The 20131-nt window shown below is 36.2% G+C and overlaps 1 protein-coding gene across 6 annotated transcripts in view; it reads left to right on the top strand.

Annotated features, from left to right (window-relative positions):
• PTPRM (protein tyrosine phosphatase receptor type M) overlaps positions 1–20131 on the top strand; it is a 440953-nt gene that overhangs the window by 252114 nt on the left and 168708 nt on the right. For all 6 annotated transcript variants that reach the window (XM_066183184.1, XM_066183199.1, XM_066183217.1 and 3 more), the window contains exons 12-13: positions 13648–13921; positions 15058–15094. In XM_066183184.1, coding sequence (XP_066039281.1) covers positions 13648–13921; positions 15058–15094 — 311 coding nt within the window. The remainder of the gene's footprint in view (positions 1–13647; positions 13922–15057; positions 15095–20131) is intronic.

Here is a 20131-nt window from a genome sequence, read left to right on the forward strand (position 1 = left end):
TCTTTCTCTGTGACAGATTGAAAAGAAAGGAACAGTCAGCCCTGACACGGCTTTCCATTTTGAACATTTCCTTCAGATCCCCTCTAACTTTGTTCTTTTTTAGACTAAATTATTTTAGACAGTTTTGCTTTCTTTAATTTCTTTAAAACTGTGGCAAGACTTTACTGCTTTTTCCATGCTTTCCTGTTGTTCTGTAAATTGGCCTTGGCAACCTGAAAACTGGCGAGTTAAATGGTGTAATATTGGCTTATAAAAGCACTTTGCTTGCTGTACCAAGATACTTTTATCTTGTACTTACGAACTTATCATTTTTCTGTGTTCTTTTTAAAAAGAAATTAAGCAAAGAACATAAAGCTGATTAAGAAGCTTTGAAATGGTCTTTGGATTGTTCCAAGTATCATAAATGTAAATTCATTGAAAGTCTGTTTTCTGGCTTGGTACCAAAATATATTGCCGTAGTTGCAGCAAGATTTGTTGAAATAGAAAACAGTGTTAATAGAGAACACAGTTCATCAGACGCCGAGAATCTTATTTTATGATCTAATGGCACATTTTAGCCTGCAGTAATAGATAAGATTTCTTAGTTCTTATGATTTGCTACTAAGCATAGGATTTCAAGGTCATAATATTTGATTTGGACTAACTTTGGATCCCAGTTGTGCTTGTTTGCAATCTGGTCACATTCTGTTAATTCTTTGATAATTCATCTGACTTCACACTCAGGTAAATCAAACAGGTGAAGAAAAATGTATGTATTAAGAAGTCTCAGACTAATTTATATTCCACTGCTGATATTTTTTGAAAAAAAAAAACCAAAAAAGAGGCTTTCCAAGATAGTATAACCATATCTGCTTACAGTTTAGTTCTGAGAAACTGGCAGACTGACTGAAATAAAGAATTCTAAAATAATCTGCTAATTCTTGCCACCATATAAGGTGATCATTTTGCGAACTATATGTGATAGCTGAGCTTTCATTACAATTGCTGTGTACTTGTGCTTGTAACAAATTTCTACTTACTAAATTTTAGTGACATCAAAGAAAAAATAGTCAGATAAAGAAATCTTTAAATTAGTTAAGTAAAAAAAAATCATCAGCAGAAGTCTTTCATCTTGACCTAATTTACTTGAAATTCTATGCCTGATGTGAAGATTAATAACAGGTGGCCTTTTAGGGAGCACTCAGCTTGAGTGTAATGTTCTAGTTGTTCTTTTATTATCCCAAACATCTATAACTAAAGGATTTTTTCACCGTGCCCTTTGTTCACAATATGGGACTGTAATTGAGTTCATATTTCTCGCCCAACCTTTCAGCTGTAATTAATATTTTATTATATCAGATTTTATCACTAAATAGCCTAGCAGCAGGGTATTGAGCCACACACACACTCCCACACACATAGACACATAGAAGCCATAGTGACTTATTGATGCCAAGCAAGTTCCATGTAATGAGTTATGGTTGAGAGAATACAAAATAAATTCATGGTACCCAGCTAATATTCCAAAGCAATTTAGAACTGATCTTATTTTGATCAAGCCAGGACAAAGCGAAATTAGAGTTACAAGACTGAAATATTCAGTGTTGTGTTGTTATATCAGACATGTAGCATCTAACAAAAATGGCCTGTGCAAGAGTAGCTATAAAATGTTTTCATTATTGTATTTTATGAGCAAGACCAGTTTAGTTTTGTACAAAGAGTTACACACTGTCCTCTGAGCTCTGCTAAGAACAAACACCTCCACAGCATGACAAATGTAAAAATCTGAACATCTAAGTTGATTTGCTATTTGTCCTTTAACTGGAATAAACCAAAATGATTTCTTTGCACTACACTGCATACCAAGGGGATGGTGGGCGTTACTCTAAGCTATTCTGACGGAAATAATGTATTTTTAATACAAATTTTGAAAGATGGAGAAAGTCTTATCGTATAAATATCTAAACAAGATTGCAGAGAAATGTTTTATAAACCTAGATAACTTCGATGATTGGTGGTTTTCATTATAAAAATTTCCCACATAACTTGTGACTAACTGGCATCTCTGTTCTCAGCAGGATTTTACACAGAAGTCTCCCTCCCCCTCTGCCTCTCCCTCTTGGTCTCCCTTTGTTCCTCTGTATCCCTCTTTCTCCCCACCTCCCTCTCACCCTCTTCCTTCTTCTCTCACTGCATTGAATAGGTGATTATTGGAAGTAAGTACTCAAATTAAGAACAGATCACTAGCAGGATAATATAGAGCAAGCTCTGCACTTGAAATGGTTTGTTCATTGTTAACAGCAGAAATAGCCTCTTGAAGTCTATACCTGCAACTTTCTTTTAAAATTATTTTTAGTTGTTTGTACACAATGAAGTTTTTAGAGAATGAGTAGGCCGTTCTTCCCCAAGGGAGAGCTCTGTTGCAAAGATGAAGAGGAGCTAAGTCTCCTCACTTGGTCAGGAGAGGAACATCAGTGTGTTTCAGGCTAAAGAAAAGTGTAGCCTTCCTGTGGTAGGAAAGATGGCCTAGGAGATCAGGCCCTGGGAATTGATGCAGATGAGAGCACAGTTTTATTTCTGGTGGGGGTAGGGACAATCTGTTTAGCTTTCTGCAAGTCAGTATATCATGCTTTCTCCATTCCTATATCTCAAGTTAAAATAAATGGAAATATTCTAAAGTAAAGGAAGAAAATATACCTCTGTGATTGTAAACAACTTGGCAGTGGTGAGGAGTGGTGTAATAAGCAGCTGCATGGATAGCTCACTCTCTGAAAATTATTTAATTTTTATTCAGCTTTTCCATGTTGACCACCAGAACATGTCAGAATAGTGGCTTTGTGGACTGTTTTGTGGGATTAGTAACCCTCACAATCTCTCTGTGGTTTGCATTCATTTTAAAGGCAAGTTGTGAGAAGACCATAAAGCAGAAGGCATCCCTGTTTTGTACTGCTTTGTAATGAAGTCAGTCTCAAAGCCCTGGAGGGTCTGAAGCTTCAGGTTGGTTCAGTTTAGACCAGCATCATTTAAGTTAGTGACATTGCTGCTTGGGTTTAAATTAAGAGCATAAAGCCTTGTGGAGTGAGATCAATAGTATCTGGTTCCTAGAGGGACTGAGTCATTACTCAGTAGGAATAAAACTTTTCACTGGTAAAATGAAGAAAGGTAGTACTCCTTGTCTTCTGTGTGTTATATTACACATCCAAGATCAGAGTTAAACTTTCTGACTCATAAATAAGTTGAAGTTTACATCTGATTTTTTTCTGGACTTCCTAAGAAAACAAGTCTTAAGTATCATCCTGTTCATCCGCCTGTATGTTCCTTCCTTCCCTCATTAATATAGAACCTCTTGGAAATTTTCAAGCACAATAGTTTGAATGTTGCATAAATAGTAATTTTCTCATACTTTGGAATCTCTGTGAAAGACCCAGATTAGCATCTGAAGTGTTAGGCTGTGTTAGAGTATGAGTTCATTTCATGTGGTCCATCTGCAGAGAGCTACAATTCACATACCAGCAAGCCAGTCTGTAGCCCAGAAGCAGCCACAGCATGTATCACCTCTTTTCCAGCCGGTGTTTGGGAGATACTGAAAGCAGCTGCGCATATGGAGGGTGGGAGCTGGGTATCAGAGATGACATGTGGAATAGGGATGGGATTACAGCATTCTGGATTTTTTGCAGTAAAACTCATATTGTCTTAGTCTATTTATAAGGCTTTGAAGCATCTTCTGTTTCAAATGGCCTTAAAAAAACCTGTATACCTGGTCAATGTAAGTGGAATGTTCTCGTCCCTTAAACGTGAAAGAGCTGTCAGCAGAGATGTTTTATTGTTGCCAAAAAGTTAATGGTGACATTCCTATCAAAAAGAATACAAGGTTACATTTACCAGAGTTATTTATGGAAGAAGCCAAGGATCAGTTGGTAGAACAATTTTTAAAAATGCTCAGTGAATCATAGCGAGTGTAAAGAGATCTTGTAAGCAGTCATTATTGGATAACAATTCCCCCCCGGTCTTATGAAAGTACATAATATGATTTCTCAACTCTATTATAAAATTAAGTAATTTTATAAATTATGCACAATTCGTTTGTAAAAGGTATTTGATTTCATAATATAGCTATGACATCAAACACCTTTTACAAACATACTGTGTTTAATTTATAAAAAAAGTAGCTGGGTGTAATTTGTTAAAAATGCCTTGTTTAAAGTCTGTCTATATTAGATAGACTTCATTTCTATTTTGTCTTTCCTACTACTACTTTTATTTTCACTTCTTACGTACCAAACAGGATGATACATGTCAAGCTGTTTTCAGTACATTATCTGTTATTTTCTTCTCTACATTCCTACCTTGCGTAAACTTTTGTATTCTTGAATATTTCAATATTTTCAAGTTTAATTTTGTCTCTTTTTCTTTCTCTTTTCATATGCACAATTTTTTGTCTGCAACATTTCTTTTTTCCTGTGAAAAAAGCCAAACCAACCAACCAAACAAACAAAATTAAAATTAAACAAACGAAAACAGAAACAAAAAAAATTACAACCCCCCCAACCAAACAATAATCCCTAAGGGGGAAAAAAACCCCACCACCACGAAAATACATTGCCAGATCTCTGATAGATCTCTGATGCCCCTCCTAGTTTGTCACTTGTAGCCTGAATTTAGCAAATTGTTCTCATTGATACTGTATGGGGCATACTGGGGGCACTCTGTAGCCAGAGATGTCCTTTTCTTGTCCAGCATTTAATAGCTGAGAGAAATGATGAATACAGAGCCAAATGCTCTCTTCTATCATATTACTTACACCTGTCGAAAACGACTTTGAACTTCTTGTGAAACAGTACTATTTTAAGTAGGCTTTATTTTATTTACATTTTGTACTCACTTTGTATTGTGCAGGTCTACAGACTATTTAAAAAATTTGTATATTTTCTTGACATTTTTGAGTTGGAAAAAACCCCAGACAAATACATCAATCTGCATTAAGTATGGAGAGTGCAAGCCACAGTGAAGTTATAGGTGTTTCAGAAAAAGTATGTTTCTGATCATAGGGAGTTTTTGTGGCCTGCAATATTTTAGAACATTTAATTTTTTCAGCAGAAGAAACAATAATTAAAAACTTTCCTACAAAATAACAAAGAGATGTATCTGATTACCTTGTAGAAGAAAAAGAAAGGTAGAATTTAGTGGTTATTTCTAAGTATACAGAGTTGCTGAAACATTGTGTTTCATCAGATGGATCGGATTGTTATAGAACAGTACTCAGCCCCTGGGAGAGCAGGGGTGGGGAAATTCTATTTGATGATTAAGGAATTTCAGGTGTAGCAATGTACAAACACTTGTGAAAACCTAGTTGCATCCTGTCATCTTTTGTCATCCTGTTTGTGGTAATTATGACAGTCACTCTTGTAGGGCAGTGCAGTAATAGCACTCCCAAGTCCTAACAGGGCACCAGTATTTAAGTAATTACAAGTAATTAACCATGAGAGAAACCAGGGAGAAAAAAATATTATTTCATCAATATTTATTAGGGATTAGGGGTGTTGTGAGGGTTGAGAGAACAGTTTTGATTCCCTTGCCAGTTCACAAATCTCAGTTAACAACAGTGCAGTCTCTTGTGTCACAATTATTGTTGCTGTTATGTTTAACCACACTTGTATATGTGTTGGGCAAATGGTTCTTATAAATTTTAATATGCTGTTTCAGTAGTAAACTAATATGTCTTTTGAATAAGTGTAGGTTAGCATATGTATTGAATTTATTGATTTTTTGCAAAGGATGGATGGGACAAAGTTAAAATTGCAGTCCATCAGCAGGCTATATGTTGTAAAACCAAGTACAGATTATGTACTGCCTCAATCTTTATTGTCCTGCTAAGTAACAAAGTATTACAAGCTGGAATCTGTGTAATACTTTTCACTCTCTCTCCCCTTCTCTACTAACGAAACAAAATTACATTTTGGATTGTCATTTGTGATAACTGAATCTAAAGGCAGAAATATTTCAGAAAGGTTTTGTCAATGGTGTTATGGTTGCCTGCAATTACAAGGCTGAAGATCTGCTGGACACTCTGCCTCTGACAGGTGTGCTTAGATTCTCTAAAACAATGAATCTCTGTACTAGGAAAAAAGACCAGAAAGGTAAACACCCAATGTCATCAGGACTAGGTGGCATCCATGTGGCCAGCATGCATTGTTGTCTCCTTTTCCTTGCAGAGTTTCTTTGTGCAATTTTTTGAGCCAAAGCTATGATGTGTTCCTTAAATCCTAGGGAGTCCAGATTTTCAGAAGAGAAATGTATTATTTCTTCTGTATCTGGAAAAAAGAATTTGAATGTATTATGAGCTTATGGTGGCCCTTAAATTACCATTTTCAGGGCCTATCTGTCTCTTCTGCAATTAAGATATTATGTAGCAAATGTTTTCCTTCTCTAGGGAATTAAACCTGTTGTCTTATCCTCCCCTGGTGACTGTCCTTGGAGGAAAGAACAAGCAAAATATCTTCAACTTCCAGTGACATAATGCTTTCCATTTAAAAAATTGTCAGGATTTCCTGGATAAAACCATAGGAATGCTAAGGAGAGGTTTGCTTGGATGTATTTTTCCCAGAAAATCTCCTTTGTAAATGCTGACTTTTAAGTCTTTGAGACCATCCGTAAAAAAGAGTTGGGCAGTCACAAAGCAGCTTAGGAGTTTTACATTAAAAACCAGATACTGTTCCCCAGTGGTCTTGGGTCTGTGAAGATAAAGCTTATTACTACACCTGAGAGTTTACATTTGGCACTATCTCTGGGGACTGAACCTGAGCTGTCTTATCTCCTCCTTTACAGCCGTTTAGGTATTTCTGTTGTGATGGATCTGAGAAATAGGGCTCCTTGCATGACAATGGAGGTGTTGTATAATATTAGTCTCTCTTGTGTTTATGCCAGGTCTGATGCCAAAAGATTTCTCGAATTTTGTTTTTCCCCATGGGCTGAAAATTTCATACACCAGTAATAGTATTTCCTGAGAATGGCAACAGGCCCTGTCTCGGAGAATCTAACCAGACTTATCTCTTGACCTGCAAAGCTAGTAAAAAAGCCAGGTATGAAACTAGAATCATTCCATTCAAGTTTGAACAAGCTGCTAGCACAAAGTATTTTATTTACTTAGCACCTTTCCTACCTTTCCTACATTTGCGAGGCAACAACTGTTCTACAGAGTTAGAAACCTGCCAAAGATTGTGAAGCTTTTGTTTACGTGGAACCTCCTAGCTTCAAGTAAAGATGCAAACAAAAAGTTGGAAGGATTTAAGACTCCCTTCACTCTGAAAAGCTCTAAGGATTTAAGATTGCCTTTGCTCACCCAAAGAAACAGGCAATACACCTCTTACACTGGTACTTTAATTGCTTAAATGGGAGCTATTGGAAGAATTTTGATGATTATGTGTTGTGCAAATATATTTGCAGCATTGCCTAAATCACTTCCCTCCCCTCCCCGTATAAATCACATATTAATGTATGATTTTAAAAATACTTGTTGACATTTTTGTTGCCATTGGTACGGCAACATAAATATAGAGGTTAGTCTGCTTGTTTTTCTTCAGTCTAAGTTCTATATTTTCATATCTGAATGTTATGTTCCAACAAGGGATTTTTTTTTAATCTTCCTCACCTTTTTTTAGAAGCTGTAATGGGAATACATTAGGCAATGTATTTTGCATAAAATCTCTGCTCTCCCTAATAAAATGTCCCTGAAATAGAGGTGGCTACCTTAAAGAGTCTTCTCCATCATTAGTAGGTATACTCATTTGTCCTGCTGCTAATCAAAAACTCTCTGGTCTTACCTCTAGTCCACTGTTGAACGATGTGTGCGTCCCCTTTGATAAAATATGCAAAGTGGTCACAGGGACAGTGGTCAGCAGAACAGAACTGCTATTCAGCTGGTTCTCTGGCATTGAATCTATTCTGGAAATGACTGCACACAGAGTATATTTTATTCACTGTTTATTAGGTGTTGCTAGAACTCCCATTGTTGCCAGCTCCCACTGGCAAAGCCTGTGTAGCTGTGATGATGAGACACCTGATAAATCAGGGGTTGTTTATCCCCTTTGTTTAATCCACATGTAATAAATATACAGCCTCTTGCACAGTAGGAGGAGAGTTAGTGGCAATTTCTTGTAGCCTTTTTCTATTTGCCTGCTAACCATAAATTATTAATTTCTGTCCTTTAAAGAGTAATCTCCTGCTCCATTTCAAGGTACATTACGTATGTATAATTACATATAATTTCTAGAACTGTAAAATTTGAAGTTACAGGATGAATTATAAGAATCTAGTGCAATATGACGGCATTGAGAAATAGATATGTATCTCCAATGTTAATCCCTATAAATATAATATGACCATGTCAGAGACAACTGATGACAGAGATGAAGTTATGTTGCATATTATATAGAAAAAACTGCCCAAAGGCTGTATTCTTTTCAAGAAGCAATGTTAGGCAATAAGCTTGCATAACACATGACGAGCAAAGATACATGAAGTTTTAGATGCTAAACATTAACAAAACAACAGATATATTTTAAAAGTCTTAACAGTAGTACTATAGAAGAATTTTCAGAGTCTGCAGAAGTTTGGCTGAAGTTGTGAGGACCCTATAAAACGTGGGGCCTCTTATGGTTTGAGCAGTCGGGTTCTTCATTGACTTAGAACTGAGATAATGGGGTGGGGTTTGGGTTTCTTAATTTTGCCCTCTATTGGAACTGGTGGTTTAGTAGAAGAATGCAGTAAAGTGATTCTAGTGTGCAGATAAATAGGGCTGTGGGAATGAGTAACTGAAATAACAGTCAATATGTAGATTAACGGTTATTCTGTTGTTTGACTTTGTAAGCATTTAAACAATGTGAGCATGCAAGTCAAAATACAGAAATATATCTATAAAAAGTACCAGTTTTGTTTATTTCTAATAAAGCATGAACTTATAACAGTGAGCAGAAAACTCCAAATTGGGCTCAAGAGCCATAACAGTCTGCAAAGGTAGCCCAGCAGTTTACACAGCTGATCAGGGCACTCTTAGCAGACCTTAAGAGCTTTGCATGCTTTGTACATTTCCTAGGGGAAAAAAAATTCAAGGATAATAAGAAGAATTTGAAGATGTTTTAAACAGTTGAAGCAGGCCGGATGGAATAGGAAAGTTTCTTGTTCTCTTTTTACAACTGGATTTCTGAGGCCCATAATAGTTGATTGGCTTGCCTAGAATCACATACAGCAGTTGTATAAAGACCAGTAAAGAAATTCAGGTAGTCTTTGTCTATATTCAGTTCTTTAGTCCATCTCCCGTCTGTGAAATTAATTTTTAAAAATTCTTTAATGCTTCAGTTATGTAAAGCATCTAGACTGTGTTGGAAAGACAAAATAGAGCTGACAGTTCGAAAATGAAGTAATCAAGCTTGTTTTCCTTTTGTTTGTACTTTGGAATTACTTTGGAATTAGGTGTAATTATAGATTGTTAAGTTTCAATTAACGCCTAGATTGTACATGTTAAGGACTCCTATATGAAGAATTCTGAAGTCCATGTTTGCATCCAATAGGTTCTTCTTAAAAAGTTGTTTTGTAACTTTGAATGAGACTTTGAATAATTAAAATTTGATTTACAGCATGTGAAATAATGTCCTTACTCAGGCAGTTACCATAACCCATCACTTCATGTACTTAAGACTAGATACACACTTAAGTCTTTTTTGAAATTGTCATTTTTCTAAGCATTCTGAGCATCTTTTATTACTGTGTTAATATGTTTTTTGTCTGCTTTCATGTCTCTTTTTCAACTCTGAAAAAAATTAGTATATTTATCAGACAATAACAGACCATTCTAATTTGAGCAATCCAAACCCAATAAACATCTGAGAGACCTGCTCTAATTTCTAACAAAAATTGAAGTATTGTGTTCAGATCTGTATCTCTGCATAATCATTTCATTTTGGAGCTGGTTTGGAATTGTTAGAATAAAAAGCAGTGTAAAAATAATATAATTTTTTCCTTTCTCCATACACCTTTTTTAATCCCAAATCCCCAGTCATTTGATGTGGATTTTGAAGCATTTGAATCCTAGGTTAAAAATAACTCCCATGTGTTCTTTTCTTAATGCAGCAGCGAACTTCAGTCTATATAAAAATAAGTTTTGTATTTAATTTCCAAGGCATTGAAATTCTACAGTAGAACCATGTATTGTGAATTATGCTTAAATTATACTTCTTTCGTTGAGAAAAATCAGTCTAAATGCTGCTGATAACTGATATGCTTTTGGCATCTTTCACTGTAGTGTAGAACTTAGTTTCTAGATCACAGATAGGAAGAATTTATTCTCTGAAATGTAGAGGTGTGGAAAAGGAATAATTCAACTTCAAACAAGCTGGAAATCTGACTAATACAGAAGAGGAGTTATAGAGTTGTGGCACAGTGCTAGCTCAATTCACTGAGCTTGAACCCTTCTCAGAATAGGCAGTGCAGTTGTTACATATTAAAGAAACCAGTCTTAATCATAAGAACTGGAGAAAGCTCTTGGATTACAATTGTAATTGGGGAAATTTTGTAAAATTCATTAGCAGGATGATCTCATTTGTATAAATGTAAAAAGTATCACTGGTAAAATTCTGTCAGGTTTCCATTGACCCAGGTGCTCATAATGTGTTAATTTACATCAGGGAAACAGCAGTGTGTGGAAATTGGCCAGCAGATAGGATTTAGTTATTTTTCATTAGCACTTGGACTTTGATGAAGGGGAACAGAAAAGAGTTGTTTGACCTTTCAGTGCTTAAATTATTAAAGAGCAAATAGATTTGAGGTCTAGATGCTTGCAAATTTAATTTGTCTTGTGGAGTAAGGATTAAAAGACATTTTGAGTTTGAAATTGCTCCAGCCAACTTACTTCTTTCTTTAAAGTATCTGAAAATAAGTAGATGGCAGGCATCTAAAAGGAATACAAGGAGTAGTGCATGTCGTGTAACTAAATAGGAATTTACCACTGGAAAAGGAGCATTTTAATGACAGATTTGTTTCTAAAATGTCTACTGTCTTTAGCTTTAATCACTGAGTGAAAAATTAGGAGAATCCTGATTTCAGCCAGTACTGAATTATCGTATTATCTCACCTGGTGTGAAGTCCCTCTTAGATTAAGGCCTGCTGCAAGAAAGAAGTAACTCAGTTTACTGTCCATCATGCTTTAGTGAAATTGAAGGATTCTTACATTTGCTGCAGTATTAGGCAAGTGTACGCAGCTTCTCTACCTTGCAAGAATAAATGTTTACGTCACCTTCTGTATTTTTTTCTCTATACTCCATTTAAGTTTGCATATGGTATTTTTTGTAGATTCACTGCAAAGTAATAGCTAGAGGAAGCATCATGCTGTCTTCAAAGTAACTTGGAATCCCAGTTCTAAGCAACTCTATTTTTTTCTAGAAAATTAATTGTGAAAATCATGTCAAAAATTGATTTGTAATAAAAACCAAGATCTTAATGTAGATATTCCATGACTAGTTTTTTTACAAATCAGTTCCCACAGGATCAGAGAGATTGCTGTGGATTGACCTTCATTTACTACACAGCATGGAATTAATCAACTAATGAAAAAAATACTTGTTTGTTATGAAGACCTTGTTGCACAGAGCTGCAAAATGTACAGCCAGAGGCCTTCAAATGAACCCTCAAGACATTTCTGTGTCCCTGGCTGTAGTAAATTTATGCATAGTTAGATTTCTGTGTGAAGTTCAGCATTAAATTACAACATTCAAATTTGGGTGTCGACTTCTAAATGTCTACATGTGAGCTAAGTATTTAGTTATTGTAATCAATGGAATCTGAGAAGAGATTAGGTTAACCCAAAAGTAGACACCTTGTTTCTGCTCAGTACTTTGAGATCTGTAGATGTGTAGACATCTTCATGAAGGCAGATTGCGTTAAGTGTGTTAACGTTAAACTAAAGCTCTCCATCATGTTGAAAGTCTCAATCAGGCAGAAGAAGAGGTATTGATTGCATTCTCAGTGTTAACTTTCTGGGCATTTTTTGTGAGCACAGAAGTCCAGCACCTCCTACTGGAGATGCTACATCTTAAAAGCTCAGTCATCAGGGTCTGGCACATGATCAGGAAGTCTGGTAAGAACCCACTAAGATGGCCAAGAAAATTGGCGGTTTCAGCCCCTTGGTGATATTTGACTATGGAGACTCAGAAGACCTTAAGTGGTGGTGTCATAAAATCATAGAATGGTTTGGGTTGGAAGGGACTTCTAAAGATCAGGTAGTCCAACCCCATGATGTGGTAAAGGGAAACCTTCCCCTAGACCAGGCTTCTTAAAGCATCGTCCCTCCTGTCGTTGGGCAGTTCATCCCTTTGTTTCTAAACGAGATTTACCTGTGGAAGGGAAGTAGCCATAGCTGTGCGGGGATATGACTAAGCCAATAAATAAACCCTGTTGGGTCCAGATTGAGGTAGTCCTGCAGAAGCTCAGCCCATGTGTCCCTGTGCTTTGGGCAGAATCTTCTGTAAACATAATTCTGCCTACAGATGATGGAAGAGTAGCATGTCAGAAGATTCTGTGGATATTTCATCTTTAAGAAACTTCTGGTGCAGATATTTCTGGTTTTTATGAACTGTCAACTTGAAAGAGCATAAATTGTTAGTGGATGTAGATGATATGCTAAAATGTGGACACGTTGTCACGTTGACGTCAATTATCTGGACTGACTTGTTTACTGGGATTCAGGATTCCAGGAGACAAATACTGATTAAGAACCAGTGGTCCCCAGTGAAGCAATAAACTTGTAAGCCAGTCCTCTTTAGAGGCATGGACTTCCCACATCACAGATTTAAAAGCACTGACTCAGTCTTTTACTGCTACTGCAAGGGTATAATGATTACACTGTTTGCATATACAGCAAAAATTGCAATTTCTTTGTTCCTGTTTGAATGTCCAAAGCACCTTTACAGTGCAGAGGGATGGACTGTTCTCTGTAGGTCCCAGTACAGCAGAGACTGCAAGTGCAAACTGACTTGCCTTGCAGAATGCAGAAACTGAAAGAAATGGTTCTCTATAAGATGTGTAAAAGTGCTTTGCAGAGTGATAATAACTTCCATCAGAAAGAATTTTATACTTCCTCAGCAATAGTCAATATGCCACTGAAATTTTACTTTGTGCTTTTATAAATACTTACCATGTCAACAGTTAAGCAAATACTGGTCCCTCTCTCTCTGTAATTTATGTCTTCATTTTTATCTTAGTAGCACTTTAATTTCATTTAGGTCAGATAAACAGGTTAGAGAAGGGACTCTGTAGCTTTATGCTTGCTTTGGTGAACAAAATAATACTTAATTCCACGTTTTAGCACTGATTATTCACACTTCTTCTGTACAAGAGTTTGAACAAGAAAATGTACTGTGCATTCACTTGTGTGAAAAGCTGTGGTGTGTATGTTTAATTTTGTTTTTCCAAAACAAAATGAATTTGAAAACGTGAACCTATTCCACAAATTTATACACCTGAATATTAAAATTACATTTTCTTCCTGCGTTCTTTTCTTTTAGCAGTTCTTTTTTTTCCAATAAATACTGGTATACTATTATGGTTTTAGGATAGTTTGACTAGCCAAGTTTTAAAATAACCCCTGTTTCTTTTGTTCTTTTCTTTCTACACTTTCAGTGTCTATCAAATTGTTGTTGAGGAGGAGCGCCCACGGAGGACTAAAAAGACAACTGAAATCCTAAAGTGCTACCCAGTGCCCATTCATTTCCAGAATGCCTCACTCTTGAATTCCCAGTACTACTTTGCTGCAGAGATTCCAGCCAATGGTTTACTAGCTGCTCAGCCTTTTACTATTGGTGATAATAAAACCTACAGTGGTTTCTGGAATGCTCCTCTTCTTCCTCATAAGAGCTACAGCATCTATTTTCAAGCTGCTAGCAGAGCCAATGGGGTAGGTCTCGCAACAGGCGTGATTTTATAATACAGTGCTTGTGTGTAAATAAACAATTGGCATCCACTAGCAGGATGCCCAATTTAGTTGCTAATGAGAAAATGAAGTAACCATGAAATTTAACACACTGAGCTTAAAAAATAGCAGTTTTCCTAACACAATATTGCTTAATGATTGAAGGTTAAAGGAAAGAGGAGGGGAAAACCACACATTTTGTCAGTAGTGAGCAGGCAAAGTAGTATGTTGCGATTCTGTCTTATTTGCTAAAAGCTGTCCAGTGATTGTGTTTGACTGGCTTTTTTTCTTCGTTTTTGTTTTTCTCTTGCCTTGAACAAGAAAATGTTGCGGTTTCTTTAGTCATGTTTAAGCCAAACATGATTGTGGATTTTAGCACATCTGTCTTGGCATGTCCAGTCCTGTTACCTTAATCTGTAACATCTTGATCTCCCTTTCTCATTTGGTTGCCCTGATTGAATTAGAAATCACTTTTTTTTTTTGTCCCTTTCTTCAAACAAAGTAAAAAGAAGAAGAAAAATAGGTAGATGGACCTGAAATGAAAAGTGTGTAAAAAGATCCTCGCAGATCATGTTTCATCAGACTAATTCTTCCTGGAATTGTTTACCATTTCCTGGACAGACCTACCCCAAGCCTTTCAATTCTTGATAAGCTTTGGCTGTCTGTGCTGACAGCCTGGAAATGTTTTCTGCCAGAAACCATAATGGTCCCTCATTCACAGTGCACCAACAGTGCAGAAATGTGAAACACCATTGATTATTTTTTCTTTCTAAAATTGTCTAACATGATGCCTCAAACTATACTTTCTGTAAGAAAAAGAAAAATCTCCCAAGGTCATTATGTTGCCAGAGTTAAAAAACTGAACACTTGCCTGTGCTCCTGCAAATATCTTTCACATTTTCTGCTTATAGAGGAATCTTAAGTGAAATGTTTATGTACCATACTCAAGCAGTATTTGTCCATATTATGAATGCACTTTGGAGTTAGCTAATAAGCAGTTAAATATGGAATGAGGCACATTCTGCTCAGACATTTTATCAGTACTTTAGAAATAGAATTATGAATAACTTTCTCTGTTTAGAAACACAAGATGTGACCTTTTTCCTCTTTATTTGACACAGGAAACTAAAATCGACTGCGTCAGGGTAGCCACAAAAGGTATGTTTGTATTATGTCATGTATTCTGTATTTCAGCTTGTTGACCTTCCCCTCACACAGTGTTTGGAAACTTCCAGAAGTGTTTATATTGCTAAAACAGATCACTAAACATATTACAAAATTTTCATAGAATCATTTGCATCCTTAGCTGAGATTTAGGAAATTTGTTTGTTTGTTTGTTTTTAATCATAAATGTATTAATTGCTTTTGGTTGTCTGCTTGAACATTGGGCTTCTAAAATGTATTCTGTGGGTTTTTATATGATCTCGAAATAAATATTTTCTATTTACATACATATATATTTATGTATATATATAGTAGAGTTGTAAAATTTCCAGTTGCAGAGTACATACTAGCTGCTTATACATCCATAGTGAAAAATTGCCCCTTACTTGTGAGCAATTACCTTAATTGCTGTATAAAAGAGAAGTGAAAAAATTATGTTCTTCGTTTTAATGAGACAAATCGGCTATATTTACTCAACTGTCAGCAACTGATACTACCATTTGTGAGACAAATATGTATAATTGAGACAGTACTGGCTATAGGTTTTGTCTCCAAACAGGGGAAGATAAACACACTGCTGATCTGTTTGTCTTTGGGGGCTAGATCCTGTCTTCTTAGCCTCACCTTTGTAGTACTGTGTAGTACTGTACTTGTATTGCTGGTGGCAACTTAAAAGCCTGAAAAAGAAGTAGTGGAATAGTACAATTTACTTGGAGATTGTAGTAGAGAAACGGGAAAGAAGATGCTGCTTTTAGTAAGAACAGGAAATACCACCTGACAGTTTGGGCACCTGGCAAGAGTGTGAAACAATAACTGCTTCATCCCTATATCACTGCACTTTGCAGGGGATCATGCTTGTCTCAGTGACTATCCCTAATGGAAATGATTCCACCATGATTTCCTTTTCATGTAGACTTCACAATTCCATCACCACCTCTGAACCTGAATGGGGTGGATGAGAATGTCATTACTTAAAAGTAACAAAAATGTTGCCCCTGTTGAAAGTTTGGATTCTCCTTAATATGACAAATACATTTTTCTGCCTCTTCAAAACAATTTCTGGCTTCTTTGCTTTTCCAAACCAAAGGAAGTAGTTTTAGTTTTAATTTACTAACTGACTGCTTACTAAACCATAGAAGCCTTTCAAATAGCTGAACTCAACCCAAATATAATACAGATGAGAGATTAATTCCAGATGGAAGTGAAATCCTATACTGTTTTCAAGTAGCTTCAGAGATACCAGGAGTGAACTACGTTACATCAGAAATCAGATGATTAGAGGAATGGATTTTAAATTTTTTTAAGATTTGTATTCCTAATCACTAATGGATGTTCAACTATTTAAATTACTTGACTGACTGAAAATTTTTACTCTCTCATTTGAGAAGTGAGGGTGACTTTGTGGATTGGAATAGCTCCCATAGCAACAAGCTACTTTAAGCTAACCCGTTTGGCAATGGAGATGTGAGAAATGCAGCTTTTATTTTAAACAAATCTCCTTACATTCCTGTTTTGAAAGCATGTTTTAGATTTTTTTCATAATAAAATAATGTTAGAGGTTGTTGTGGGGATTTCTCTTTTTTTGAAATCAGAAGGTGTTCTTGATGGTATTTTTAGTCCCTGGTGCAAAATTTTCTTGGGGATCTACAGTAAAGCACTGATTTCCATGATTTTAAACTGAATGCTTGTATTATATTTTTAATCTGTATTAATTAAAAAAAATGGAGACCATGACATATTTTATTATGCTATAAAAAGTAGTTGTCTGCACAGATGTTTTCCCTTTGGATCTAACAGAGATACTTAAGGGAAAAGCAGAATTCTGTGCCCTCTCTGGACCTCCCACATTTGGGTTAGAAAAAAAACAGCAAAAGTGCTCTCTGTCTGTAGATCAGAAATCACTGTACCTACATACAAGACATAAAATTGTCTTCTCCCGTTCTCCTCTCCTGTTCATCCCCCACAGACGGCTCAGTACAGCTCAGTACATTCATGTTGTTTGTACTCCAGTAAGCAACAGCTGAGCTGCTCTGACCACTCTGTCAGGTTTCTCAGACTTGCACCATTTTCCACTGAGCTTTGAGACAACAAAAGGGACCTTTAACTACTACTAGACAGTAAGCTACTTAAGCTCTGTATGCTTGTGATGTCCATCTATTTGTGTGCTGTAGTGCTCGTGACAAATAAGATTGGGAATGACCTCCAGTACTACATCTAGTTTTCACAAACTAGTAACATTCCTGAAATACAAGTAGTCTGGGTTTCTCTTATCTTCAGAAGTTCAGTTTGGTGGATTTTAAAGCTAGAGGAAGTGCTTTAGGCCATTCCCGCATAAAACTGGTGCAATCTTCTTTTGAAGTAAGGTCTGATCCTGAAAATACCTACAACTTTGTGGAGGCCACTGTAATCAGTAGACACACTGTAGATTTTACTTTGTATGTGAGAAGCCATTTGCTTTCACAGAATCACTGAATATTCTGAATTGCAAGGGATCATCAAATCCAGCTCTTAAGTGAATGGCCCATATGGGGATTGAACCCACAACCTTGGTGTTTTTAGCACCATGCTCTGAGCAGCTAGGCCCTAATCAAGTCCATCACCATTACCATTAATCAAGTACCTAATTTTGCACACAGAGAATAATGTCATTGGCTACTTCACAACTATTCCATCTTAATGTAAGTGTTTTACTGGATAAAGACCTGTGCCATTCCTAAGATCGAGAACTCGTCCTAGGATCAAGGTTACTCAAGGCAACTTCCAAGCTGCTCCACTGAGTCAGCTGAGATTGGCTAAGGCACTTCATTGTGATTAGCCTGTTTGAAGTCTGCCCTGAGGACCAAATGGGGATTCAGAGCATGTCACGAACAGAGCTATGTCACTTGCTAGTTATATTCCCTTTAATTACCTCACCTCCAGATAATAAAGTTGTTGGTGCCCTTAAGACCTTCTTAAGATCATTGAGGGTTGGTTTTTTCACTGCCATGCAGTGTTCATTCCATGGCCTACCATGCACTTTTAAAATTTTTGTTTAAAATGTGTAACTGTAATATAAACATAATGTTCAGCAAATCCAGCAGAACTGTTCTGTACCTTGAGTATGCCTTTCCCTCCCGTTGATGTCAGCAGGAATAATGCATGTGCTCTAGTGTCAAGCGTGTGCTCAACTGGCAGACACTAAACCTTGTTGCTGGATCAGAGACCAAGTGCGCCAGATAGCTTATTATCATATTGACAGGTTTTCCTGCAGAAAAGTGCAGCCTACTTCTACTCGGTCAAATGCATGTCTGGGGTCAGTAGCTAGATAGTACTTTCTCACTACATCAAGTATATTTTAAACAACCTCAATTTGAACCCTTTTAAAAATCTTGTTTTATGACAATTACATTTTTACAAATGAAACCTCTGTTAAATGTGTTCTTTTGGAGATCATATAAAAATCCTGATTGCAGTGATTACAAGTGTAAATTAGGATGAGAATGTTTGATTTTGTAGAGCTGAAATTTCTCCTTGTGCTTCTGATGAAGTCAAAGGAAGCCTTTGCCATTGACTTTGTCAGTAGAAGGATCATACAGCACAATATTATGATGTAGGGTCTCCTGATCTCAGTTTTCTGTAGAGAAAGGCTTCTGGGACCTCTGTGACTATTTGATGTATATACAAATGGGGAGACTGCAGGGTTTCCACTCCCATTATTTTTGACAAGATAATTAAACAAACAAACAAACAAACAAAAATCAGGAATAGCTTTTTGTACCAGTGGTAATAAGGGTTGTCATATATTGCTTGAAATACGGCTTTCATATTCCTACTCTTTCTTCAAGCTAAATGACTGTAAAATCTCAGCAGACTAAGTTGAAAACATTCCAAAACTCCTCCAAGTTTATTACTATCAACTTTGTGGTGGTTTGTGATTTGTATTAAGACTATATTTCCTGATATGACTTACAACACTGTCTGGATAGAAACATCTTGCTTATCTCCTAGGAATGCAGTTCTCAAGAGGGAGGCATCATTGTTCTAATTTTGCAATATTGGAAGGCTTTCATTAATTATGAGAGAGAAAAGGATATTATAATATTTTAAATCCAATAGCAACAGTACTCTAGAAGCTACTATCAACACTGCATTTCAATGTTGCAGAGGGATATTTCAAAATATTATGCAGCAGCAGTTTTGAGTTTAATTGTCTGCAGATGGTAGATGATCTATTTTCCTCTCTTGCTGCCACATTTCTAATAGCACCCAGGCTGTTCTATGTAAATGAGTGATCTTTCATATAATTTTGTCCTTAATTTTCCAATATTTTTTCTTTGCATCATTCTCCAGCTGCATCATGTTGGATCTGACCTTTTAATTTTTTTTATATTCCTTAATATATATGTATCACAGCGTGCTTAACCATTTAGAGGCAATCATAGAACTGCTGGAAAACAAAGAAGTAACAGATTTTATTAATGCGAGCCATGGTAATGCTTGTCTGTAGCACACAGTGGTTGCTATAACTCTGTCAGAAAAGTCTGGATATTTCAGGGCACAAACAAGTCAGGGTTTTCAGCTTTTTCTGGTGAACTTGAAACTCAGACCTCAGACAGTTACACACCTAATTAAAAGTGTGCCGCCTTTCAGTGGTCATTCTCTGTATGCTGGGCATTAAGTATATGTGCACATTTTAGAACAGTGACCCAAGTGGGTGCAAGAAAAATTAATCGTAACTAGCTCAAAAATGCTTTTCATAAAAATTATTTTAAAAATTGTAGGAAAAATGTAGTATTATGAAATAGGAAAATAAAAATGAAGCTAGCTCAAATTACTTGGAGAAGTTCATATTAGAGTAATCTGAATAATCAGCTTGTTTTCACTTAGAAAGCTTAGTGTTGTGACTAGGAGTGCTGAAGAGTTTCCAGTTTCCTCAAATGTAGTAAATGATGTGCTTTGAGTCCTTTTCCTGAATGAAAATCGCACGCAAGAGCTTATTAATTTGCACTAACAACTGAAGATTAAAAGGAACTTGTGGGTGTTTTTTGGATT

This window comes from Chamaea fasciata, unplaced genomic scaffold (genome assembly GCF_029207755.1).
Source record: "Chamaea fasciata isolate MVZ Bird 193981 ecotype frontalis unplaced genomic scaffold, bChaFas1.0.hap1 SCAF_1, whole genome shotgun sequence".
NCBI lineage: Eukaryota > Metazoa > Chordata > Aves > Passeriformes > Sylviidae > Chamaea > Chamaea fasciata.